Raw genomic sequence first — 27,614 nt, forward strand, 5'->3', positions numbered from 1 at the left:
TAGCTTCATTGTGTCTTTATTTGATGTTTCATACGTTTGTTTGTTTGTTAGCATGTTATCACAATCACACATACAAAGATGAATTATTAAATGTTGGTTGTATGTAGGCTAACTTCAATTGCACTTATTTTCTTATTCACAAGTGGTAAACATTACATTATTTACAGGTGATTCCATTCGATATAAAATAGTATATCCCACCACACTCAAATTGAAAAATGCATACACACAGACACAAAATAGTGCTGTGAAGAAAAATAAATTACAAAACTGCCTTACTCTATTCACATATTAACAGATTGAAATTGTATGAATGGGGTATCATTTTACAAAGGATTTTATCTCAAAGATTTGATGCTATGCCACTCATGGAAATCAAGGCATATTTTCCACATTACATGGGTATGAGATGACGGGTCAAGTTCTATCAATTCCTTCAACTTTTACACAGATGCAAACAATCAACACTTCATCTGTCATGACTCGTGATTAAGTCATTCATGGACAGACAGACAATGCTCATGCAATGCAACTTTGTGGTATTGCATGGTAGGGTGTGGAAGGGGGACTTGTTGAGATTAAGTAAACCCAGTAGAAAGTAAATTCAGGAGCAGGGCAGGTTTTATATTTTCATTTTGTATATCTATGCCCAGAAAACAAATTGTGTTGAAACATGGCCATGTGGGAAACAATTCATGATCTAGGCAACAATCATTTCCAACTGTACATGTTCAGTGAGTCACCTTGGAGACATTATGGATACGTTATTTTTCAAATAATTACCGGTACCCAATTATCCATCTGAAAATGTGGTCTAAAATAAAATGAGACAATGATACTTACAATCTATTATCCATTTTCTATTAGTGCCATTCTCCACTGATATAAAACAATCTTTACTTTCCATTCAGTGCAAGTTAATAGTATATGCATAGAGGGCCTTGACTTAACAGGTGGGTTTCTTTTTAGCTTTCCAACAATGGAGGTTACAACGCTTTGGAGAAACGGACCCTGCATGGTTGTAGCCACAGCCCTAATTCAGCACATAAAAACCATGACAAAAACCACCTATGAAGCACAGGCGCCTGTGCAACGTTGGAATTTAGCAGCCTTCCAAAGTACAATGGTGTCTCTTTCATAACACCTGAGAATTGAAAACCTGGACTGAAAATGATCCACTTACATTCCTGCTATCAACATCAGCCAAATACACATAGTCCAACTGGACTGTCTAATTCTACACAAGCCAAGGCACAGTATTGGAATCTCTCTCTCAAAGGCTCAGTACTTACAGTAAATGTGTCAATACTGACTTTTGAAATGATAAATGTTTCGTAATAACCTATGTGCACTCGTACCTATCGTTAATAGTACTAGCAGTATCACAGAAATGCAAGTGTGATGATAGGCGCGAGCGTGCGTGTGTGTCTAATTATGCTTTTACATCCATACAAAGCTTAATGTGATTTAATTTAGACTGAGAGACCAGGATAGGCCAGGCAGGACAGATAGCAGTTCATGACTCGAGAACACACTTTGGGCAGCTTGGAGAAAAGCAAGTGGCTGTGAGATTCAGGGTACATTATAGGGATGGATGGATATGGGCCACAATGGACCAACCCTCTTCCTCTTTATCTGGCTCCTTTCCTCTGAACCAGTTCAATGGAGATATGAAGCAAAACAAACACAGGTCAGCCCATCAGCTACAGAGAGAAGCAGAAGTTCTTATAGTATTACCATAGAAATACAAATCACCAAATGGCAGAGGGTGTAGGCTGAAGAGTTTGTTGGCATCATGGCAGAAAGAGCACCTTCATTGATCTTAAAAATATCAATCCTAAAGGTATCAGTACTGCTTCCAGTTCAGACGGTCCTTGTTGACCAGAACATTTTGGGAAGTATTTGATTTGTTCTCAAAGCTTGTTGGCATATAACGTGTCCTCCTCGCTCTCGCTATCGTCCTGGAACTCATGGGCTAGCAGCGATTTCTTGGAGCCCATGGAGGTGAGGCGGATTTCATCGTCATAGTCGTCACGGTGCTGTCGAAGCCGGTGGAAGCCGTCCTTGGACTGCTGGCTGGACTTGGCCGAGCACACGCACCAGATAATGCACGCCGTCACCACCAGCGCCGTCATGGAGGCCGCTGCACACGAGGAGGATGAAAAGGAAACACGCTCAATCAGAGACCAATGTTTGTAGTCAGATGAGGTGAGACCGCCAGTGTTATCACTATGTGCTAATTTGTATCATTTTATACTTTGGCTATTAAAAAATAACAGATCATACACAAAATAGTGAAAATCTTTCCAGATAGATTTTTAACTTAACTTTTCTTTGCTTCTGGGGCCAATGAAGGATTTAGAAGGCATTTTCGGGTTAATAATTGTGTGTGTGTGTGTGTGTGTGTGTGTGTGTGTGTGTGTGTGTGTGTGTGTGTATGTATGTATATATATATGTCACACTCTTGTGAAGTGACTTGCGCCTTTATCATCATACATCACATTCCAGCCAATCACTTTCGGCGTCCTCACTTTTCTGTCCCCAATTTTTATCCTCACTTTTTAAGCCCTCAGCCAATCAAATCATCGCTATGGGGTACACACAGACACACAAAGCTGTGCATAGGATGGAACTTAGTTGATAACATTTAAACAAAAAAGAAATAAATAGAAAGAAATTGTTTTGATGGATAAATGCAAAAGATTATCATCACTGTCGGACAGAAACTGATGTTTTTTTGTGTTTGTTTTTAAAGCTACCATTATCGGCAATGAATACAATGATTATTTTATTGCCGTATTGATTAATTGCACTCGCGCGCGCGCGCACACACACACACACACACACACACACACACACACACACAGAGCAAAAACACAGAGCAAAACATTTGATATTCCATTAGGTAGGGTTGCTTACCTGCAGTAGCCACCACAAATTCCCTGGGCAGGCCAAAGATATGGTTGTCCATGTCAAACTCGATAGTGATGCTGACAGCAGCTTCATAGGAAGATACCACTACCTGGGAAATGGAATCAAAATGACACTGCCTTCATTCAGGTGTTGAGCACACTGGAGAGCAGCCAGACATCGATCAACATCCATGCACACATGTAGAGTTTGAGTCTATATTATTGGAACGATAAATAGCCTTTTTTTCCCTTCCACCCAATTGTGGAAGATCCTACACACAATCGTAGAAGCAGTAAGGCTATGGACCAGAGCTACAGTAGCGCTATGGATCAGAGCTAGTCTACCTGGTACACGCGATCCATTCATTGTTGCACTAGCTGGAAGCTGGAGATGTGTGCTAAACTTCAATATCTCAGCCTTGAAATATACGCCTGTATCCAAAATCCAAATTTAATTGAATATAAATATAATATAACTCAAGTTAGTTGGTTGTAGTCAGAAAGCCAAAGACCATCATCAGCATGTGCACGATCGCAGCAGCCCGAATATTGAACATGGACTTAAACTTGACACTCACAAGTTAGCCTACGTTGTTTGTTTGGTGATTGTACAACGATCTCATGGCTAATTGTGGGAGTTTCCGAGTGATAGGCCTATTTGAGTGTCTTTCCCGTGCGTACATCAAATTTAGTTTAAAGTTGGTTGAGGCTGTATGAACGTGCCTGACGAAAGGGTAAGCTACGATGCTTTTAACCTAGCCTAAGATTTAGACTCTCGTAGATGTATTTACGAGTCTAAATCTTAGGCTACTTTTAGTTGCCCATGTTCTTGTGCACACTGGATTCTAGCAGAAAATATCTCAGGTTCTGGATTATATTAATCGAACGGAGCGTGTCGCTTGTCAAAAGTGAACTGAGCGATGCGACGTGCTGTTGGCTTGTGCAGTTGGCAAGCGACACCTTCGTACTATGGGGTATATGTCTGCATTGCGTAAAGGTCTGAGGGACTAAATCAGAACCAGAAAACCCATCACTTTATTTAAGTACTATTCCCACGGTCCCTAAATGTTTGTTTGACAGTTGTATTTATAGGCATTCAATCAGGTATTCACTGTGCGGTGATGCACAAAGTATGACAAGATCTACATTTCTAGATGCAATGAACATGATAATCCATGCCATCTGCTCACATGTGCTCTACCCATATTGTTTAACATGTTAAATTTCAACTGTCAGTTTTGCCATCTAAAAGGATAAAATCATCTGGTCTATAGGCTGATCTTGATGTAAATAAATTAGGCCTAGCCTAATAGGCCTTCTATGTCTATTTAAAGTACCGGTTGGAAAAAGAAGGCAAAGGTTTTGTGGTGACTAGACTGGTACATTATGAGGTTGGGTAGTATTTACCAGTACACCTAAATCTAACATCCATTATTTTATTAGCTGCAGCGCTTACACAATAGTCCCAATCCTTCAGTCGATTTTTAGAATTTGATGGGAGCAAATAAAAAATGCCTCGTTTAAAATTGCACAAGAATCAGAAGCACCTACAAAAGGTATCTTTAGATCATATATATGTACTGATATTTACATTTCCAGAGTCATGAGATGCGTCCCTATAGCCTGCGGCCGAGTATGCGATGTCCGAAGAAATATGGTGAGGGTACTAAGGAGAGACCTGATATGCTTGGCATAACATGTGACCTGGAGCCTGAGAGGAGTGGAGGATACTTCCTAAAGCCACAACCTGACAGGTTCAGAAGGAACGCTGCAGTTCTTCCTGAACTCGACCAGGCTGCGAGTGCTGAGCCTCTCACTGCTCAGGAAAGAGTCACCATCGGTGAGCCAATGACATGTCAGTCAGGACCCCTTATGATCCATGGCTACACCGTACCAGAGTATCAACAGACATATCATTCAGTGGTGGATCCCCTGCTCACCGCTCCCTGTGGGGAGCGCAAGGCCTACAGTCCAGAGCTTGGTCGTACCATCAAGGAACATCTATTTGCAGAGCTCTGCTACCCCGTGTTGCAGATTACCGAGCAGAAAGGTGACAAGTTGGAGATAGTGGAGAGATTCTGTGTGCTCCGCTCCACACCCCACATAGAGGTGGATATGAATGGGGAGCCACCATGACATTTATAGTGACATTTCATCATGTGTATTTATGTTTATGTTAAACATGTTTTTCCATGACAACCTTATTTTCCCTTATAGCACAATAGCCACATTTACTTTTCAAATGTTTGAATACATGTTAAGCCGTTTTGACAATAAATATGGATGTTTTGTTGCTAATTTTCGTTTCATAAACTGGAAAAAGAATAATTTGTCAAACTCACACAAACCCTTAACAATTATGTAGCTTGTATTTCTTCCCAAGCCAAAACGGCTTAAAGGGTGAACGTCTGCAACTATTCTGCGATCAATACCCCGTCTTTTTTTTCTATGATTGGCATGACTGCAGTGCATTGACATGACTGCAGTGCATTGACATGACTGCATTGCAAGCATCAGTCAAACAAAGTGAGGTGTAATTCATTGAGTTGAATTTAGTTTTTCCGCAGTTCTACAAATAAGGGATAATGCAGTAAACTCAATATAATTGACTTGCTCACAATGCATTATCCCACTTGTTTCAAGGCTAACTTGCAATGTCTCCATACTTACAAAGATATTAAATGTTATTTTAGAAAAGTCTTCATATTCAGGCAAAGTAACTGCAGTAACTCACATTTTAAATTAAACCCATTTACTGCATTTCTGCACAATTTTAAGACTTTTTCAACTTTGAGAAAAGTTCAATCATAATATACATTACCGTAACCCATACATTATAATTGGACCACAATGGAAACAAGCCCTCAGGGCTTTTTGCGGTATCCTTTAAGCTTTTAGCACCATGTTATTATTGTACCACTGTACTATTTGCAAACTGTTAAAAGCATTCAATAAAAAAAAGACAGGGACCAAATATGGTCCCAACACAAAGACACTATTACATTGAGTAGCTAAGACAGTCTTGGTTCTGGAGCTTTCTGCCATGTGGTTATTTCAGACAAAACACATTTTTGAGGGGGTGGTTTTTGTGATTGTAAATATGCTCATGAAATCAACTATTAAAACGTATGTCTATTATCACCATACGTGCAAGTGGGCTTTGACCCAGTAGGAAAGAATATTGACCAAATGCACACCGCAGCCATCTTGTCATAAGTTATTGGCAGGGTGGTAACTAGGTGCAATGTCCCATATACATCCCAACAGAAAAGTCCTGATGGAGCTTGAATTTATCATCTTTCTATCTGCAAAGTGTTTGTTTCATTAAAAAAACACATTCCTTGCAGGATCAACTACTTTTTTCTTGTTCCGCTGCTCCGCATTTAATATGCCATTATTCTTTAATTTACTGACAAGAAGTAAAAAGCTTATTGCAGATCGTCTGACATGACGTGGGTTATTTATCTTGGTGCAGCTCCTGTGTTGAGAGTTGATGGATGAAACTTTACTGCACTTGGTATGCTGCCTGACTGGTCACTACAATGTTAGAGTTAGCCACACAGGAGGCAGATTCTCAAAGAATGTTTTCAACCCCTGATTATTAAAACCGTTAAACAGCTTCTTATTTTATGAAATAATGTCCATGGTCTGGACCTCTGTGACCTCATAGCTGGCAGCGGCCATGATCGTCTATTCTGACCCCCTCTCATTCATAGGCATCGTCTACCTCTCTGCATCTTGCTCTTTGCTGCAGTAGTTCGGTATTAATCTCTCATGCCGGCTTGAATCTACACACTTGCATGTCTGTGACTGGCTAGTATAAGCCGGAGGAACAGGAGCATTGTCATTTGCTAATTGCTAGTCAGTAGTGGGATGCTTATCCCATAACCCGGATGGATGATCGCACTGCAATTAAGTAAAAAATAAATATATATATATATATATATATATATATATATATATATATATATATATTTATACTATACTGTCAGCATGCACAAGATATGAGAGGGTAGCAATATGTAAGATTAGCTGCGGACAGACACAGACAGGTAGGACAACACAAATGGGTAAGTGAACTTTTCATCCAATTATACACACACCTCCTGGCGTTGTTGCTGGTAACCATCAGCAACAGCTTCAATGTTGTGGCTGCCGGGTGCCAGCAGGGCATGGAAGTAGCCCCCCACCGCAGTGAAGACCCGCACCCCTCCATTCAACACAATCATGGCACCCACAATTGGTTTCCGGCTCTTGTCCCTCACCACACCACGTACGCCCTTATGAACCTGGCAGACAAATAAACATTACCGGTAGTATGAGTTTTCAAGTTTAGTTTGATCTTTTCATTTATAATTTATTCATTTATTAACCTTGCTGCACTGTGGGCTCCAGAAAAATAGCTTGTACTATACCTCCACCAGCATGCTAAGAAGAGACTTCTTGTTATCTGCCCAGAGTGTTTCAAGCTCCTCAGCTGGGGGGAACAGACAACAGCCAGTATACACTGTGATTTCGGGACAATGACCAAAGTCCACGCTGAAGTCCTGGAAAGGCACAAAGTCAAACACGGTCACATGATGCACTCTCTTCTGACTCATTACATAAATGCACTGCTGTATGAGGCTACTCACTCCAGGTCAAGTCATTAACATTACAAATGTGTAATATTATAAGTCCTACGATGATTAGTCAACTACAAGTTTAGTTGGGTAAGCCCTAAGAGACCTACCTTCATGCTTCCCATGTGACTTTGTCTTTCTGCAGCCCTGAGAACTCCATCTGGGATGTTCCCCACTGAAAGAAAGGCATTAATTATATTATTTCCTGTCTCCACAGCTTTCATTACAGACCACCTGACTATGACAATGTGCGTAATGCATACCTTGGCCATTATTTTGACATCCAGCGTTCCCGAGGTGCATCTTGGGGTGGTTTCTGGCGTATACATTTGCCAAGTACTTCAGAGTTCCCTCATTTTCCACTGGAAAAAATATATAATATATAAATTGCTGTGTTAAATAATACAAACAAATGTATTGGTTTGTCAGCAAATGCACCTGTGTCCATTTTTGTTAAGAAAAAATATATTTTGTACTTTTGTATAGCCGTCTAGGATATATCATGGTTCTGGTTCGGCCCTGTTATTACCTGGTTGGACAGGCTTGTCATAAGGGTAGGTGGCCAGAAGGGAGCCTCCATCCAGAGCAACAGACAGAGTATAGCCTCTCTCTAGAATTTGGTCCATTACAGCTCTGGTCTCTGGCTGGGCCTGCACCACATGCTGTGACGCATTTCCTTAAATAAAAAATAAAATAAAGGAGAAAAAAAACCATTTCATGCATTTTAGTAATGTCTTGCACTAAAACTCAAACGACTACTAAACCAAAAAAATCTAAAGGATGTTCCTCAATAAAAAGATAACTAGTATAATATTAGCATACAGTACTTTATTGCCAAAACCGGCATTTATTTTTTGTACAATAAAATATGAAACTAACCAAAGAAGTCTGTGTCTAGGTCCTTGCCGTGAGCGTTTGTCATGCCCACAGATGAGGTGCACTGCTTCTCCTTGGCCAACTCCCGTCCATCTGGGTTGATGGAGGGCAAGATAACAATCCGCGTCTCATTGATCAGCTGTCAGGGAGGAGCGGAGGTGCAGTTAAGAGACATGTCTGAACCATTAAACCAGTGTGCGACACCGGAACAAAGTATAAATCACCCTGGCCTTAACCATAATCTCAATACTTCCTGAAACTCACCCTGGTGATGGCTGGGTTCTTGCCATAGTTAATACACAGGAAGGCAGCAAACTCCAGCAGCAGATCAGTGCCCACCGGGGCGTTACCATGGATCCCTGCCACGAAGCGGATCTTGGGCTCAGATGGTTCAGCCTCCCCTGGTTTGTTGGAGATTTCCAAAGCCCAGATGGTTCTAAACTCCACACTCTGGCCCAAGCTGGACAACACACACATGGAACCAAGTCAGCAATACCAAAGGTAGGAAGTATTTAAATTTAAAGCAGCAGCAAGGACATTTCATACACTGACAGATAAAACATGAATGCCAGAATAATTTATTTTGAAGTTTATAGTTAATTTATAACTCTGCATGACAGAGTGGAAATAGAAAGAAAAACTAAACTTGGTTCAGGCCTAATCAAAAACATTAACTTGAATGTTCATTGGTGCAGCTACCTATGGTCCTGGATCAGGGAGATAGATAGGCTACTCTAGATACTAAAGAATATTCAGAAGGCAAGATCAAGATTTAGCCAACCTGTGCAATGAGGTGATCTTGGGGAAGTTGAGGGTAAGTCCTCTAAGGAACTCAGATAGGTCTTTGTATTTTCGGTAGCGAAAACTGTTCTTTGTGGCCGTTCTACTGACGAGCTCATCCAGACCCTGGCCAAGGGACAAGTCCTTGATGAAACTCTGGAACTCCACCTCCGATGGGTCCTGTGTGGCCTCTGGGTCTTTAGGAGTTTGACCTTTGGGCTCTGAGTGGACTCGTGTCAATTTGAAGTCCACAACCTCCACTCCATCCTTTGGAACAGTGGCATAGATAGTCACTGGCGTGTATCTGCACGAGACAGAAGATTTAAACATTGAAAAGGATGCATTCTGCAAATGGTGCACACAACAGCACAGGAACAACTAGCCTGCTCTTGTTGTGACTTGACAAACAGGATGTATGATCATTAAATGTTCCACTTGCTTTTGACCAATGTTTCCCCACTATGATTATGGCATGTCTTACCCACGGGCGGAGGCGATGAGGTTGTAAGTACCAGGGACAAGCAGTCTCCAGTAGTCTCCACTCTGGGCTGAGGTAATGTTGTGGTCAATCCCCTCCACACTAATGGTGGCATTGGGGATACCCTTACCATCCTTTATGTCGCTCACTGTACCCTTTACTCCTTTTTGCACCTGTTAGGACAGACATGTGCGCACACATATGAACAGAGTTCTTGTCTGGTGGAGAACCATTATTAGGAGTCGAGTGAGTCGTTCATTTTGGGCAAATATTTTATTTCCTGTAAATGTAATAAGTGCAAGAAGGACACAGGACTTCATGCAAATGAATATACAGTATCTAATAAAATAAGAAAATAATAGACATTAAGGTGTGCAAGATTGGCCCAGGCCGTAGCGTAACGGTCTGGGCACCGGACTGGTAATCCAGTCGCAGTGTGCCGCGGGTTCGACTCCCGGACCCGACACGGCCTTTACTGCATGTCATCCCCCCATCTCTCTCCCGTTTCCTGTCAGCCTACTGTCTGTCCCTTCAAAAATCAATAAAAGGCGTAAGCCGCAAAAAAAATATCTTAAAAAAAAAAAAAAAAAGGTGTGCAAGATTATCAGGGCATTGTACATGAGATAAAGATGGGTATCTTACAATAAATGCACCACGTCTCTCTGTGTGTACATGTGCCCCTACGATTCTACAAAATGTCAGTGATTCTCAAACTATATAAAATGATGTAATTGGCCACTGACCACCATTTGAAAATATGTTGTTTCAAGGACTGCCCCAGAAGCAAAGGTTTTAGTTAAAAACTTTTGCTATGAAAGAATATAATTAATTGTGTAGGGGCCATAAGTCCCCTCACCTGTACAATTCCCAGCCTCTGTCTCAGCTAATTGATTCCCATAAATATTATGTGTACAGATTTGCGATATTTGGATAATAATGAATTAGGGCTGACCTCGATTAGTCGAATAGTCGACTAATCGATCGGAACGGGTCTCAGTCGACTGACCACCTCTTAGTCGACTGAGCAGCCTGTGACTTGAATCGCACAGTGCGCTGGCCTGATAGACTCCAGAATCTCAATCTCACCTGCTGTGCTCAATCTGGCTAATGACAAGCCTCTCAGTTATTCACAAAAAAAAGAAAAGAGGTTTATTTTTTGGGGTTTTTTTTCTGGAGTCTATCAGGCCAGCGCACTGTGCGATTCAAGTCACAGGCAGTTTTTTTGCTCAGTCGACTATTAGTCGACTAACAGCAAATGTATTCATCTATCAGTCGACTATACAAATCCTTAGTCGGGGACAGCCCTATAATGAATATGGAAAATCGGACAGATCCGTGTTGATCACATGACTATAGAGATAGTGTGTGCACCAATTTGTGTGATGTATGGATCAAATCTGTACGAGTAATCTAAAAAAATCGGCTTCATGGAGGTGCTAGAACAGGCCGCTCTGGAAGATTTGCAGCGTTGTTGGCATCCAGGAAGTGTGTGTTGCACAGTTTGGCATAGACTGGGACAACAGTGCCGGAGATTAGCTGTACGCAGACAGAAGATGGACGGTCTGGGTGCAAAACATACTCTCTCTACTATGCCTTAGGCCTGGTGGAGACAGAAGGCTGTATTTTGCGTGTCTTAAGTACCAGGTCTTATTCCCTAACTTGAACTAAAGACCTGGAGGCGTGATCAATGCTCTTTGGCCACTCAGAATAGCCAAATGGCATTGATCACGCCTCCAGGTCTTTAGTTTACTCAAGTTAGGGAATAAGACCTGGTCCTTAAGACACGCAAAATACAGCCCAATGAGTCAACTGTACAAGAGAATGAGTGAAATGCAGGGTGTTGTCTTGAGCGTTACCTGGTGTATGAACTCTAGCAAGGACCGTCGGTTTTGCTGCCAGTAAGCGGGCAGGTCAGTCTCCTTGGGGAACTTGACACAGCCTAGCTCGATGGTCACCTCAAAACAGTTGGTATTAAGGTAGTTCCAATCCTGCATGCCACCTGGGGAGGAAAGCACTCATGGTCATTCCCATCCATCATTTAATATCAAACGTACAGTATATTGCACACATACAGACTATGGACACATTAAATAATTTGACTTAAAATCCCTGTCGCCCCAGAATGTTTCTTGTACTGTACATTTTGATTCCAAGGATTGAAAATCAAATCAAAAAATTGACTATAGTTTATAAAATATTAAATACAAAATAGGGACACCGGGTATAATGTGGTTAATCGGATGTTTTGGGCTGAAAGGGCCTGATGTACCTGGGACATTGTACCAGTTAGCACCGTTGGTAATACCATCCTCAAAGTACTCTTTTGGGTAGATGTCTTCACAGGGGTGGCCATTGTGCATCATAGGATTTGCCTACAAGCGCACACGCACGCACACACACACACACACACACACACACACACACACACACACACACACACACAGAAATAAGCAATAAAGTATCAATCCACAGATTTCATAACCCATGTTTAACGGACAGTATCTGAGACCAAAGGAATCCAAACGGTGGTGCAGTGTCCTCTAACCTGTGCATAGGCTCTGGATACTTGTTGAAAGACTTCGTCATCAGGACATTTGCTATACTTTGTTTGGCCTTCCTTGTCATCATCATAAGGGTAGTTCACCACCAAAGAGCCTGTTTAATAATAAAAGTGGTTTGAATGGGGGGGGGGGGGGGGGGTCAATATATGCTTAGACTGCAAATATACGCAAGATTAATAACAAAGCTGTAAAGGAATAATCTAATTAGGCTAACTTGCTAACTGATCAAATCTATTTTCAAAGACTTATGTCCCAGTCTAGAAGCTGGAAGAAACATCTTGCCTCCATGGAGGTTGGCTGACAGGACAAAGGGCTCGCTCCTCAGCCAGTTCATCACTGCCAGGGTCTCCGGCTGCCTGGCCACTGTGATGTTGGCAAATTGATCTGGGAAGTTACGGTTCAGGTCCAATTGGTTGCTGTTATTGCGTCCCTTATCTCTTGTGTTCTTCGCGTCACCTATGAGGAAAGGATACAACAATATTACCTGTAGTATATTCCAGGGCTAAATGCATAATGTATAACATTAGCAACACAATGCAAAGCTGCTCCTCGGCTGTGGAATGCCCTCCCTGACCACCTGAGGGCGCCACAGTCTGCTGACACTTTTAAAAAGGGACTTAAAAAAAGTTTTGCACTACCCTCTTGTGTGTCCATCTGCTAATCTCCAGCACCTTTGGCCTGGTGCCAAACTGTGCACACACACTTCCTGGATGCCAATCACAAATCTCCACCCCAATTCTCAGCCTGTTATAGCGCCACCATAAGCCAGATCTTTGCAAAACACATTTCTTTATATTACTCGTACACATTTTATCCATACATCACGCAAATCGGTATACACTATCTCTATATGCCTTCCAAAGTTTGGAAGGCAACACTTGCAGGATTGGTCCGTTTGGAACAAAATCCCTCAAATCATGAACGCAGCATGCAAATTCCAAATTATTCACACACATTCCCACTGGGCAGAGGAAGAAATGGCATTTCAAAAATTTCAAATTAGCCTCATGGTAGCGCTATAACAGGCCAATTCATGTTTTTACCTAAAACTACACCGATCTGTTTACAACTTTGTAGGCGCACTACTAAACATTATGAATACACTGTTATGTGTTATATATTTATTTTAATTGCCATGTTATACAACCACCAGATGACAGATTATTGGGGGGAAAAGGCAAAAAGACATGTTTATATTACTCCTACACATTTTGTCCAAACATCAAAGAGGCTATTATCCTGTGGGGACCTGTCCCCAGAGGGTCACTTTTTCTAGTTTTAACGATGCATTTGCCTAGATCAGTGGTTCTCAATCTCAACCTTTTGAGGCCGATGACCTGGAATTGAACTGGGGAGTGAGTGGGACGCCCCAAAATAATCAAATTTGAACTGGGGACCTAGATGGACTTAACGGTTGTTAAAGTTTAAGTCTGCATGACAATTGGCCTGTTCCCCCTTAAAACAGCCTTATCTGCTTCACTTCACTACTTCCTCTTACCAGCAGCAAAGACGTGTCAAAGCAATTCATGACAGGCAGAACATGTTTATAATAAAGGGGCTTTCCCATGCTGAAAGGAAAAAGTTGTAATGTTGTATAGTAGGCTTGAGCACCAATCTGGGGTCAATATAAAACTGCTCCTACAATTAATGTCATTCTTCTCTTTGTTAATGCATCAATGTATTACGGTTATTGAGTGTTTGCCGCTGAGTTTTTTTTAAAGAGTTGAGAGCACCTCAAATCCCACCTGGACAATAAGTATTTGCATATACTGTGGTATCTGTGGTCTGGGGCAAGTCTGGGGCAGGTCCATCTGTGGTCTGGGGCAGGGCACATTTTTGCCTTGCTTCCATTCACAGCCACAGTTAATTCCACAACTGACACAAACATGCACAACACTCCAACACAACAGGATGTCAGTGTAGTCAGTTGAGTTGGGAAACCCCTTTTTCAACTATTACGTTGTTTTTTTCCCTTTTATTTTTATATGATATGATATATTATATCAATGTTAACATTGGCAGAACATTTTAGCTCAAGACCCAAAGGACAAATCAGATGTTTGCCAAACTAGTGAAAATAGCAGATCTACAAGCTTGCACCACATTGTGAGCTTGTTGATAAGCTATTTTCACTAGTTTTTAAACAATTTGTATTCCTATTTATGGAATTGCTTTCTTTCTTTATTTGTTCATTTTTTATTCAATTATTTTGAAAAATCATTGAATTTGATTTTAATTCATGAACAATGTTTGGGGATTATTTATTTTGTTGTTGAAATAATTTACTGGTGACCCACAAATGGGTCCTGACTCACTTTTTGTGTTTCACAAAAAGTGAGTCAACTTTGTTGATCATGCGTGACGTGATGGAAGCATTTGTGTTCACATTGGTAGGTCTTGTGTATATGAGAGCAAATATTTGGTTCTGGTTACAAATACATTGTAGCAGCTGTGTGTGTGTGTGTGTGTGCGTGTGCGTGTGTGTGTGTGTGTGTGTGTGTGTATGCATGCATGTATGTATGTATATATATTGTCATATCATAATACTAGAATTTTGCGGCCACTTCGCGGCCGCTCATCCCAGAGTTACCTTGCCTATGGGAAGAAGGAAATTGCGGGAGTTGACTCCACATGTAGTAACGGATGGGTTATTAGTTATTATTATGTGTCCTTATTAGTGTAGTGTAGTGTAGTCAACACTTTATGGCTCATACACACTGCCCGGTATTTGCTCCGATTATGCTGTCGGGGAGCATTTTTGGCGCTGACCGACAAAACGGCTGATCTGACGTTAAGCAGTGCCCAAAAGGTAGATCAGGATCTACCAGTATAGATCACAAAGGCTTTGCAGGTAGACCACATGACATGGCCCTAAAAAAATATATAATTTTAATATAAAAAACGATTTTTGCATCTGCCGCTTGAGATGACCTGAGATGACTTGATTGATTGACATCAAAAAGGGCCTGTCAGCTCAAACACACAATGCAATACTTGTTGTTGCGTACAATCATCAGTAGCAAAGTCAAATACGAAAAATAAAAACCAATGTGATGATAGTTTTATTTTGCTGGTCGTTTTGAAAGTAGCTCTGAAGTAAAAAAAAGTGTGGGCAGCCCTGGTATAGATGATTATATATATATATTCATTCCGTGGGTAAATCCCTGGCTGTAGGCTACCCACATGTTGGTAGCATATTACCTATATTAGCCCAATATTGGCGTTACGCATTTCAGTTGAATAATGTTGTGTGCGCACGTGCGCGTGTGGAGAAAGACAGTTATTTAATGAAACTCAAGATTATAACGTCCTGTCTCGCTGGCGCCGTGTATAGTTGCACGGCTATTCCTGTGTGTGTGTGTGCGTGTGCGCAATGAAAAGTACTCGGCAGGCGAAATGGCGAATTCGAACGTTGTAATTGTAATAGTTTGGAACAAACCAAGTTCTGTGGAAGAACAATGTTGACGTAACTAAGAGATTCGCTGAGTAAGCGATATTTTATACAGTGATTTAGAAGGAATAAGCTAAATCGTGAGGCGAAGATTCCTTGTTTTATTCTCCTGCGGACAGGACTGTCAGGGAGACTATCAGAGCAGCACAGGGGAGTGGCTTAAAAGACGGGGTAGTAGTTGCATGTAATTTGTGCTCACTTGCATAGACCTGGCGAATTTAGCATGGTGAAAGGGCAACAGTGTTCCGGGGGTGTGGGTGCTTCGGGCGATAATGTTTGTAGTAAACAAATGCATTGGCGGCGTGAGTGTGGACGGGAGGCATTTTTGGTGGCAGTGCCAGTGCCAGTGTTTGGCGGGTGGTGTCGAGTTTTGGCGTTCGGCGCGATAGGAGGAGATAGGTCCCGAACACTGCGAAGGTAAGTGTGTGACGTCACTGCCGTGTGAGTGTGTGTGGGTGTAGTGTGTAAGATGGTGTTGTGGGTGTTGCAATAGCGACGTAGCTGTTGTGGCTTTGGGTTTCTTGCCATGTGTTGGGTACAAGTTCTCCAATATAGAATAGATATATGTATATATTGCCCCCCCCCCGCGTATCTAGGTGTGCCCTGGGATGTTTTGGCTATGAAAAGTGTGCCCTGGAAACACTGGTCTAGTCTGTGTGTGTGTGTGTGTGTGTGTGTGTGTGTGTGTGTGTGTGTGTCCTTCCTTACTTTGACTGGCTGTCTCATAACCATCAGGGTTCATAGAGGGCATGATATGGATGCGTGTACTGTTGACCAATTGAGTGACCTCAGGGTCGCTCCCATAGTTACGGCACAGGTACTCAATGAGGTTCAGCAGCAGCTCGCGGCCGACCACCTCGTTGCCGTGCATGTTGCCCACATATTTGAACTCTGGCTCACCTGGCATAGAGAGAGAAATGATTGATAACATTACTGTTAGATTGCTCAATGCTGCATTATTTTATCAAACAAAATGATTACATTTGGTCAAACAACTAAAGAGGCGAGCGTCTGAAAATATAGTACTGAGGATAGATCATGTGTTTTTATGACAAGCCCACTAGTCAACCATAGCAGCTGTTCAAGCAATATACACATTTTCATGCTATAAAAACGACATGATTAGAATCAAACAATTGTTCTCATTCATGAAATGGGCATATGATCGGATTTTACAGTAAAATGCAATGATTTTCTTTTCATAGCCGAGTTTGTTCTTTGGCATGACCAAATGTGGGAAGGCATTACGCTGATGTGGCTTTTAGTTTTGTTCTTTGTGCAAAAGGCGAGGCTAATGATTATAACCATCTCTTTGACTGCCAAAATTGTTTTCGTTTCGTTTTCGTACAAATATAGCATAAATTCCCATTTAAGCCTAGACCAGAAGTTGAACCCAAGATTGCTGCCAGTGCCTAAGGGTTTCTGTCATCCAAGAAGTATTATTTTCCATCTACCGTACTGTACTAGACCTACTCCTTTAAATACTCTGATGACACTGCCATTCTCGGACTACTCCATGACAATAACTCTATTACGGTCTATCAGAATACCATTTCTCATTTCACACAGTGGTGCACTGACAACTATCTAGAGTTGAATGTGGTCAAAACAAAAAAACTGGTCATTGAAACAACAACCCACACTGGACTTAACCCACTCCTCATTAATGGTAAAACAATAGAACAGGTTGACAGCTTCACATATCTTGGACTCACACTGGACAATAGACTTAGGTTTGATCAACACATTACATCTATCCAGTCACGCTTTCAGCAAAGACTCCATGTAATCCGTAAATTAAGATAATTATCTGTTGCTCCTCATCTTCTGCTATTATTGTACAAAAGCATTATTCAACCTGTTCTGTTGTACTGTTCTGCATGTTTCTACACCATACTGTCCATGCCTATGTCCATCACCCGTATTTCTTCCAAAATCATCGGACTTCCTACACCCACACTTTCTGATATGAACAATAAGGCCATCACACGACTAGCACTCTCGATATCAAATGACCATCCTCTGACCATCCTCTGTATCGTTTCTTTAACCTCATGCCATCTGGACAAAGATACAGAACCTTGCCATGGAAAAAGGTCTGTTTTAGTAGGAGTTTTGTCCCCTCAGCCATCGCGGCATTAAACAAACTGCCCCGCCGATAGGATGGTTCTGTACACAGTGGGGACCTCATGTTTTGTTTTTTTGTACTATCTTGGTGTTATGTGCTCTGTGTTGTTTTTGATGTTGGTGTTGAACTGTTGAACAGATTGTGAAGACAAATATCCTTCGGGACAATAAAGATTATTATTACTCCTGCACCTCAAAAGTTGAAGGAATAGTTCAAATAGGTCACGAAATATATACATTACTATGCCTGGGCACGGGCAGCCATTACAATACCTGGTGGGCCGAGTGGGAATGCACTGGGTAAATCCAAATCACTTTAAGCAGCTGCTTATACTGACAGTTTTCACTCAAATAATACCACCAGGATTATGAAGTAGTGGGGTAAATCTCAAGCCTACCTAAGTGGTAAAAAAGTAAATTATTCTTATAAAAAAGGAATTGTGTTTTAAAGAATCACCTTGCTCATGGATAGTGGGGTTGTCCGAGATGACCATGACATAGAGCTCACGGCCATCTACCGAATGGCCGATGGAGTGGAGGTAGGCAATGGAGTGGAAATCACTGCTGTATTTGCGGAGGAAGAGCTCCATATCTGCATAGTTGTGATGGCGGAAGTCCTCTGGTTGGACAGGCTCATGCTGCTTTGGTGGCGACGAGGGAGTGTCGCTCTCATTTCCGCCAGGAAGAATATTCTGGGATGAGTCACTGGAGCTGCGGTTGCTGCTAACTGCAGGTGCTGGTGTTGTTGGAGCTTTAGTAGGTGAGGTAACAGATGTGGTCGCTGCAATGTTACCTGCATGCTCATTGGCCAAGGCTTCCAGGGTGAAGTTTACTTCAGTTGCTTTGCCTTCCACCACTTGCACACTATACAGTGCCATTGGCTTGTACCTAGGGGTGAGCACAACACATTTCTGAGTCAAGTTGATTCTGCCTTTACTTATACGAGAAGTGGCAGCAAAGCACACAGAATTGTTTTTATTTATTTATTTTAATTCCACACTGGGTCTTGGTCGAATATGCAACTCTCTCTCTCTCTCTATACTAAAACTGAAATGATATACAATCCATTGACTTTGCAGTACTCACCCTGGGGCAACAGCTGAGATGTTGTACATGCCAGGGAGGAGGAGGCGGTAATACTCCCCGTGTTGGCCTGTGGTCAGATTGTGGTTGATACCTGCCACTATAATGTTGACATTGTTGAGGCCAGTGCCGTTGGTGGTCTCTATCACATAACCGCGTACACCAATATGGACCTGGTAGAGGACAGCTGTGTTACCAGAGAACATCTTGCATATTTTGTCATAAAGTTGTCTTTTACACCATATGACTGGTTGCAGGGCTTAAAGCTAAAAAAAGGTTTTTGCAAACCTGCACTGATCTCATTAAACTTTAAGCCCTGTGGTTGTGACTTATGGTCATTTGGTTTAATCATATTCTCCTTGAAGAATATGAGGTATGTTGTATTAACAACGCGAGTTGCGCAAGCTGACGATCTACAAGCTCACAATGCGTTACGATGCGACACACTGTGAGCTAGTAGATCAGCTATTTTTTAATAGCAAAGTATAAAATAGGAAGTATGTGGTAAATGGACAGAGTGGACGTCCTACCTTTTCAATGTAGGCCAGTAGCGACTCCCTATTTAAGTCCCATTCCTTGTGGAGCTCATTGGCAGGAGGGTACTTGCAGCAGCTCAGCTCCATGGTAATCTCCAGGCAGTTCCCATGGAGGTAGTTGAAGTCCTGCATCCCTCCTGGATGACAAGTTGGAATAAAAAGCCTAGATTTTAGAAACGGCACCACTTGCCACATAAAACACGTATACAAAGTTTAACAGCATTCATAAAGTGTGAACATTTCGTTTGAGAGTTGAGACAAACAAACTCATCATATGAATCTGCCACATACAGTATGCAGAAACGTTTTTCTATACTTAGTAGTAGTACAAGAGAAATATCTTCTAAAACTTCTTTCCATGTGATAAGCTAAAGGCTGCAATTTGGAAATGACAGTACTACCCCTAATCGACATTGTTTTTAAAATCTCTGCCCCATCCAGTGCCTGGTATTGAGCCTGGACATCGGACTCAGTGCTTCTGTTGGAAGCAGGCTGCTTGTGACATACGTCTCTTTCCAAGGGCCCACAGTGTTCGCAGCTGCAATACCAAGCCAGCTGCAGCCTGGCTCTGCACCCATCAGACAGCCTAGCAGGCAGGCAGACATGGAGTGGTGTCCTCAGGGATTGCAGCATGCTGCCAACATTCCCTCTGGTTGGACGGTTGCCATAACTGCCTGCTGGGTGGCCACAGGAGCCCAATAAAAATAGCCATCGGCATTAACTGCATCAATGATTCTTTCTGCACACGCAAAATAAAGTGTTACAAAGACAAAGTGGCCACGTCTGTCTGCCACTTAACTACACACAGTCCAAAACAAGGCGTGCCTGAACGGTATTGCATACAAAACCAACACTAACCACCTGCATCCTTGTTGTCTCAGTGAGTAAGGAGATCCTTAAGAGTACAAAGATTTATCACATGTCGATTTATCACATGTCTTCTGTGTAATTCCAAGAAGTGGGAGCGTGCAGCTGTTCAATTGTGTGAAACTTGGTGACTGTAATTTACCAGAGCGGAGACTAGAACCAATTATTTGAGATTATGGGTCAAAACAGTTGAGGTGGAGTGGACAACATGGTCCACTGTAAATAGTTGAGGTGGAGTGGACAACATGGTCCACTGTAAATAGTTGAGGTGGAGTGGACAACATGGTCCACTGTACTATTTGACAAGCGCTGTCCTGACTAGTTCCTGTCTGGATAGGGTGTGGACTGATTTTGGAGGATGTTTGCCACTGTAGGAAATGGCATTGGTCCAGACAAAGCATATCATTTATAAAACTGATTAAACCAGTAAGACGTCTGCGGGCGGGAAGTGACCTCACCCTAAACGTGCACGCATCCGCCTCGGTGACAGCAGACTGCTGGGCGAGCGCTGGCCCTTTGGAATGGAGGGTCAGATCAATATATCCGCCTGGGTGACAGCAGACTGCTGGGTGAGCGCTGGCGCTTTGGCATTGGGGGTCAGTTCAACATATGGAATGAATTCTGTACTGGCCATATTTGGAGTGTTTCTTGAGTGTACAATCCATTTAGCTGGATTATTTTCCCAACTATTCAGCAAAGTTAAAATTATACAATTCCATTCAAAGTCGGCGCTCGTAACCTCGTAAAGGCAGTTACGTCCCTTAAAAGCAACAGGTTCTCTGTCTGCCGTCTCCCCTCTGCTCCGTTAACATTATGGGTAACTCATTCAAGTGGTAAATTAAATGTGAAATACATCCTCTATTGAGAAAACAACAATATATGTTGACAAAGACACTTCATACATTTGGAAACATATTTTTATTTAAATCAATATAGTCTTCAGTTCATTTTGTATTATTTTAAAGGTAGGCTAACTACAGTTGAATTTCAATGGAGTCCGGGGGTGCTTGAGGGCTGAAGCACCCACTGACACAATGGCCGCGTTCGGAAATAGGGCACTGAGCGCACTGTGCAATGCAAACTAATAGGCGAGTGCGCTCCCGCACTGGGGGGCGGGGCGGGAGGGCACCCACTGCCGACTGCCGTTATAAGAACTTTCCACGCCTGAGTCAGGAACTAGTCAGACACATGAGTGGCAAGCTCTGGCCAGTGTCTGTCAATATTGCTTAACATATTGCTCATGTCCTCCTACTACTTAGCATAAGTTCTTGAGGACTATCTTGTTGTGTTACAATTTAGGAAGGCACAGTAAAGTGAGAGGTTATTACTACATTATCACCTAATTAAATGTAATTATTAGGTGGATGATCAATCTACCGTAGTTTAGAAGATGATTGGTAGCGAGTGTATGGCCTGAGGCCTATATCCTTGAAAAAATACACTCGAAATATTTACCCAAAACAAAACACTGACTATTTGAAGTGCAGGATTTATAGGAGGCCCCTGGGATAGAGTAATTTTACAGGCCTCACGGGCCCTTACGGCCGCGCGAGCTTGCCACGCGGTTGTTCGTTTTAGCTGAAAAATGTTGGAGGGCACGGCAATATCACCCTATTAAAACGAAATATATAACTACCGTAAACACAAATCTCACTTGAATTGGATTACAATAAAAAAAGAAATGTGGTAAATCCGTGGGCTAGGTGGCTCAATTTACACCGTCTGACACATGCAAAAGCTGACAATTGTGCAGAGGCCACATCATGCTAAACCACAGTACCTCAACGTCATCGTGTGTCATATCTGTTTTGCAGATCTATCACCGTCATACAAGGAAGACAAAAAGGAGCTAACCAGTGTTACCAGATATTGCGAGAGAAATAAGCATTTTGAAAATAGCCAATCTGAAAGCTCAGTGAGCTTGCAAATCTGCTATCTGCTAATCCTTTTCAGATCTGCTGCAGTCAAGATCAAAAGTGCATTATGGTAAATAAATAAATAAATAGCCTACAATGAATCAATTATAAGTAAATTTACTTGGTACTTGGTCTTCAAAAATGGTTACTGTATCTTTGCATCTATCGCTATTATTGATCGAAATAAATTGACTCAATGTTAATCTATAGGAAAATATTAGAATCATATTATCCTGGAAGACATGCACTGGCAAACAAACACACATGCTCACAGAGGAGAGATGGGCTGTAATTTGAAATCCCATGTTCCTCACTTCTCACCCCCTCGGGCCAACCATCAAATCAACACAAAGAGCCAGTGGATCAGAATACTGTCACCTGTGCTCACTGCCTTACACTGGCTACCAATAGAGCGTCGCAGTCCCTCCCCCTTTCAGAACAACGAGTGGCCCAGGAAATGAAAACGCAATGCATTTCCCCATATGCAGTTCTTATTTAATTTATTTAAAGACCTTTTAAGCGTCGTACGAAGCCAACTCTTGTCGTGACAAATCATGACAACACACACAATATTTTGGACCAAACAAATAATTACAAAGAAGAAAAACAACAAAAAAAGTGTTGTAACCTGCCGTTTTTTTCTACTTTCTAATTCTTTGTTTGGCCCGAAAAATTGTGTGTGTTGTCATGATTTGTCACGACAAGAGTTGGCTTCGTACGACGCTTAAAAGGTCTTTAAATAAATTAAATAAGAACTGCCTATGGGGAAATGCATTGCGTTTTCATTTCCTGGGCCGAGGGACTGCGACGCTCTATAGACTCCAGACTTAAAAAAATGACTAATTACTTACAAATCCCTCTATGGGCTGGGCCCAATACATTTAATTGAGTTACTCCACCCCAAGGTAAATACGAGACAACTTAGGTCTTCTGACAAAGGCCTTCTTATTATCCCTGCTACCAAGCTGAGAACAAAAGGTGATCGAGCCTTCTCATTTATAGCACCTACTCTTTGGAACACTTTACCTCTTAACTTGAAAAATGCAGTCAGACTGTCAGAGTATACATTTAAAAAGCTGATAAAAAAGCATCTGTATCGTAAGTATTTTGGTTTGCTATAGTGATTACCTCTATGTTCTGTTGAGTCCTATTTACTCTAGTTCTGCTTGTACCTATTTCTATGTATTGCTTTGTTTCTTATTTCTATTGCTGTTTTAATGTTGACTGTGTGTTCTTGTTTTATTCTGTTATTTTATTTTATTGTACAGCACCTTGTAATGATTGTTTTGAAAGGCGCTTTATAAACAAAATTACCGTACCTAGGTGTGGGTGAAAATAATAGGAAGTTCACTTTAGTCAGATCAACATCCGTTAAGCAGTCTAATCTGCATGCTCAAGACTGTGCTTTCTAAGAGGGCAATCACACTGAGAAACGTTGCTTCAAAAACACCTTGTAGGTGATTGACACTGACAGACTAAAACCGCTCAGAGTACAGTACCTGTGCAGTGGGCACTAGGGCTTCATGCTGTCATGTGTACTCCAGACAACTAGGATGAGTTTTCATAAACACTGGCCATGACATGACAAAAACAGGAGGAAAGTTATAAAGTAGAACCAAAGCCTACCCTAGTGCCCTCTGTGCCTTGTGCACAAAATGTGAACACTTATGTGCACCTAAAAACACATTCAGCAGTGGACAATTCTTGGTGGGAACTGGGAACGCCCCCATGAGGGTACAATAATGAACACATCTGCTGGGTTCTACACACACAACAAACTGTGTGTAAATTTAAGGATCCGATTTGGCAACAGGCAGACAGACAAACAAAATGAGGATAGCCTATTAAGGCTTAGGCTTAGTGTGTTTGAGTGTTTTGACACTTACCTGGCAGACCCACCCAAAAATACAGTACAAAACAGTGCTTTGTTGACAGAGTTGAAAATAAAATGTTTATGTATAAGCTTGTCAAGTACAACACACAAACTCAAAGAATGAATGAATGAATGTGGGTCCCGGAATCACGAGAGAAGACAATGCTGCGGTAATCCATCACACACAGAGAAAACTAAAACCACAACAAATAACCGGTATTAGCTGCAATCTCCATAGCAACACTGCCGAAATGTCTCACTTCAGGCCATTTGGTGTCATTTAGCTCAATGACCAAACAATAGGCTTGCACAGGAAAAGCAACCAAATACTGCCGTTCCACGATTTTTCATCCATCCTACAAGACACAATAAAACAGAGCTGCTTCTTAAACCAGGCTTGCTCGCTGTCAACACTTCTCAGACAAAATTGGCTCATTATGTTACTGCCGAGACAAAGACAAGACAACATCCATTGAGGCTCAATCGCCATGGAAACCGTGGAACCCATGCTACTACACACAATATGTGTGATTGTTCACAAGGAGGAGAGACCAAATAATGAGCATTGATCACACAAAGTGACCTCTGGGATAATTCTAGAAACAAACAGATAATCTTACCGGGTACGTCATACCACTGGGCTCCATTGGTGATACCATCCTTGAATTTCTCCTCAGGGTCAGCTGGGCAGTTGGGCTGGCCCGTCTTCATCATGGGGTGGTTCTGGGCGTAGGTTCGGGCCAAGTATCGAAACAGACTGTCGTCCTCTGAGCTGCTATAATGGCCCTCCCGCTCGTGGTTGGGAGAGTCGTCAAATGGGTAACTGGCGACGACGGTGCCACCATGCAGGTTCCCCGAAAGCACAAATCTAAAAAGTCGAATGGACACTTAACTTTCATCCACAAGAATGTGAATTGTGTGGTGCGAGTGATCAGACAGACAAGAGTACATGTCAAACATGCAATAAATATCTACACTGATTACAGAAAGATTAGGAACCTGGCTAAATATTTACATTTGGGGGGAACAAAATCCAAATTTCTAACCTGCAGCACCTGCAGTGCTGCTACGTCACCTGCATGTATCCATCTAAAAAATACCACTTGCACACAAACAAAACACTTTCCCTGGGAGTGACATTATTCTGTTGCTATAACAGGTATTTTGGGATTGCAGCAATGTCGAGTTGCTTACTGACTGGACTGTGTCCAAAGCCATCTATTGTGCAGTGTGATTAAACAAGTGATTGGGGCATGAACCGCATGATGTTGACTGAGAGGCCATTCCAACCCCTGCCTGGCTGCCTCTAGCAACCAAAACTCATTAAAAACAATTGTAAACTGCACTGCTTATATGTTTGTGTTCTTCTGTTCAGCACCTGGGTTTTCATATTATAGCGTGTGTGCTACTACTTACAACTTTTTGGTAATTGAATGCCACAGACGAAAAACAGTCTAAGTCCACACTATTTATCCATAATGTATAAATGATAGATAAAGGGGTCAGGACATTATTGTTTCACTGGAGAAAATAGATAAAGTGCCGTGTTTTACTGTGTACTTACTTTTTCTCCAAGATCCACTTGATGACGGCCCCGACCTCGGGAATGTCAGCTTGATTTATGTCCAGCTTGCCAAACTGGTCGGGGAAACTTCTGTTGAGGTCCTTGCTTCTAGCATTCTGACGCCCCCCTGCATCGCCGTTGCAGTCGCCCTCGACTGACTTCTCAAAGCCGTCTGGGTTCATGCTGGGCATGATGTACACGTCCGTGGTGGTCAGCAGCTGCGTGATGCGCGGATCCTGCCCATACCTCGTCAGCAGGTACTCCACAAGGTACACCAGGACCTGCCTGGAGATGGTCTCGTCGCCGTGCATGTTCCCAACATATTTGAATTTGGGTTTGCCCGGTGCTTCTACGAGAGGGTCCTTTGTGATCCGCAGCACCCACAGTTCCCTGCCTTCCAGCGACTGGCCTACACTGGACAGGTTAGCAATATGAGGGTACTTCTGAGCCATGGATTGTAGGATCCGGGTCAACTCCACGTAGTTATAGTATCTGTCGTAGGTTTCCACATCTTGAATGGCGCGATTACTTCTGCCTAGCCTCGCTTTAGCAACGTCTATAGACACCACCACAACAACAACAACAACTAGAAAGGCTGGAAGTGAGACGCGTCGTACTTTCAGCGTCGCGGCGAGATGTTCCTGCAAGTGTGTCGCCATTGTTTACGTGTCTCCTACCCGTTCACCATTCGGTCTCTTGAGTTACGCAGCGATCGCGGCGACAGAAGGCGTATAACCAAAGGCAACGGACAAGAAGCTAAATGTATGTTCTATTTAAAAGCCAGCGAGCCAGCCCTTGGTGCGTCTGCGTCTTACTAGTACTACTTCCCCCTTCACCTCAGGAAGGCGGGGTTTGGCGGTGACGCAATCAGCCTTCAGCCGGAGTGGGCGGGGCCTTTTTAAGGTAGTTCCCACTTCCCAAGTTCCCATATAACCTCGCGTCAGACTCAGAAGGCTTTTCACCTCAGTTCAGTTGAAAAGACAGAAGACTGACACCGTATTTTCATCTCCTGTCAAAGTTTGCAGAGAAAAGGGATGCTGATAACAAGTAATGCGTATTTTGTTCTTCCTTTCCTTTCATCCCACTCTGCCAAGCAGCCAACCGTAGCCAGATTGCAAGTAAAAGTGAGAACGTTTAGCAAAGGAAAAAAAGAAAAGAAAATCTATGACCTTTATGGAGAATGCTCTTTTTAATCTCAGGAATAAGGGGAAGAGCCAAGAGGGCATAGAACACCGTTTCTGTCACCTATGAAGGGAAACCAAAAGGGGAGAAGAAGGAATATTATCAAAGGACCACTTCAGCACTTTTCAACCTATCTTCATATAATTGGTCCTCACTAATGATCATGATAAAATAGCAAAAAAAATGTCTGACCCCCCTCCCTCAAAAAATGCAGATCACTTACATCTTTTAAAACAGGCCTGAAAATCCACCTTTCAGCAGTCCCAAGGGAGAGGAAATGATCCTTGCCCCTTAAACAGGTGATCACCCCCCCCCCTCCTTCCTTTTCCCCATTCTGTACATAGTTTTAAAAAAATCCTGAAATTATTTAGATTTTTTGTTTTTATTGATGATTTTGATGGAAACAAGAAAGTCTTGTTTCCTAAATGGAAACAACACCACAAGGACTTTTGTTTTGGTGCTATCCCTTTTGAACTGAGTGTTTGACTGTACTCTGTTGCTGTTTTTACATGCTCAATAAACTATTCAATCAATCAAAAAGGATCAAGATTCAAGAAATCTGTGGTTTTGAATTGTAAAGCAGCTAGCAGAATAAAATTAGCTTTGCAAAGATGACAGTAGGCCTAATGGCCTATTGTTTTCTGTAAATCGATGTTTAACAGCGTTGCCGTTGATGCTGAAAGTCAGCTGCATGTCTATGACTGGAAACCTGTCTGTTCCATAGGATGAGAATGGACCAGAGCTAGAACTGTAAAAAATAAATTAATAGCATACTTTGCTAATGCT

General features: G+C 42.2%; 1 protein-coding gene across 1 annotated transcript; it reads right to left on the bottom strand.

Annotated features, from left to right (window-relative positions):
- cpda (carboxypeptidase D, a) lies at positions 1-26,471 on the bottom strand. Its single transcript, XM_083773898.1, has 21 exons — positions 25,647-26,471; positions 24,703-24,950; positions 19,421-19,563; positions 18,894-19,063; positions 18,265-18,695; positions 16,389-16,580; positions 12,512-12,685; positions 12,214-12,323; positions 11,938-12,040; positions 11,525-11,667; positions 9,672-9,841; positions 9,192-9,494; positions 8,675-8,870; positions 8,414-8,549; positions 8,064-8,210; positions 7,798-7,896; positions 7,645-7,709; positions 7,328-7,459; positions 7,016-7,201; positions 2,920-3,022; positions 1-2,143 (listed from the first exon to the last, which is right to left on the bottom strand). Exons 1-21 carry the CDS (start codon positions 26,303-26,305, stop codon positions 1,914-1,916), a joined length of 4,140 nt encoding a protein of 1,379 aa, XP_083630024.1. The 5' UTR covers positions 26,306-26,471; the 3' UTR covers positions 1-1,913.
- Positions 26,472-27,614: the final 1,143 nt, after the last annotated feature.

Source organism: Protomyctophum parallelum, assembly GCF_964188405.1.
Source record: "Protomyctophum parallelum genome assembly, chromosome: 9".
NCBI classification, from domain to species: domain Eukaryota; kingdom Metazoa; phylum Chordata; class Actinopteri; order Myctophiformes; family Myctophidae; genus Protomyctophum; species Protomyctophum parallelum.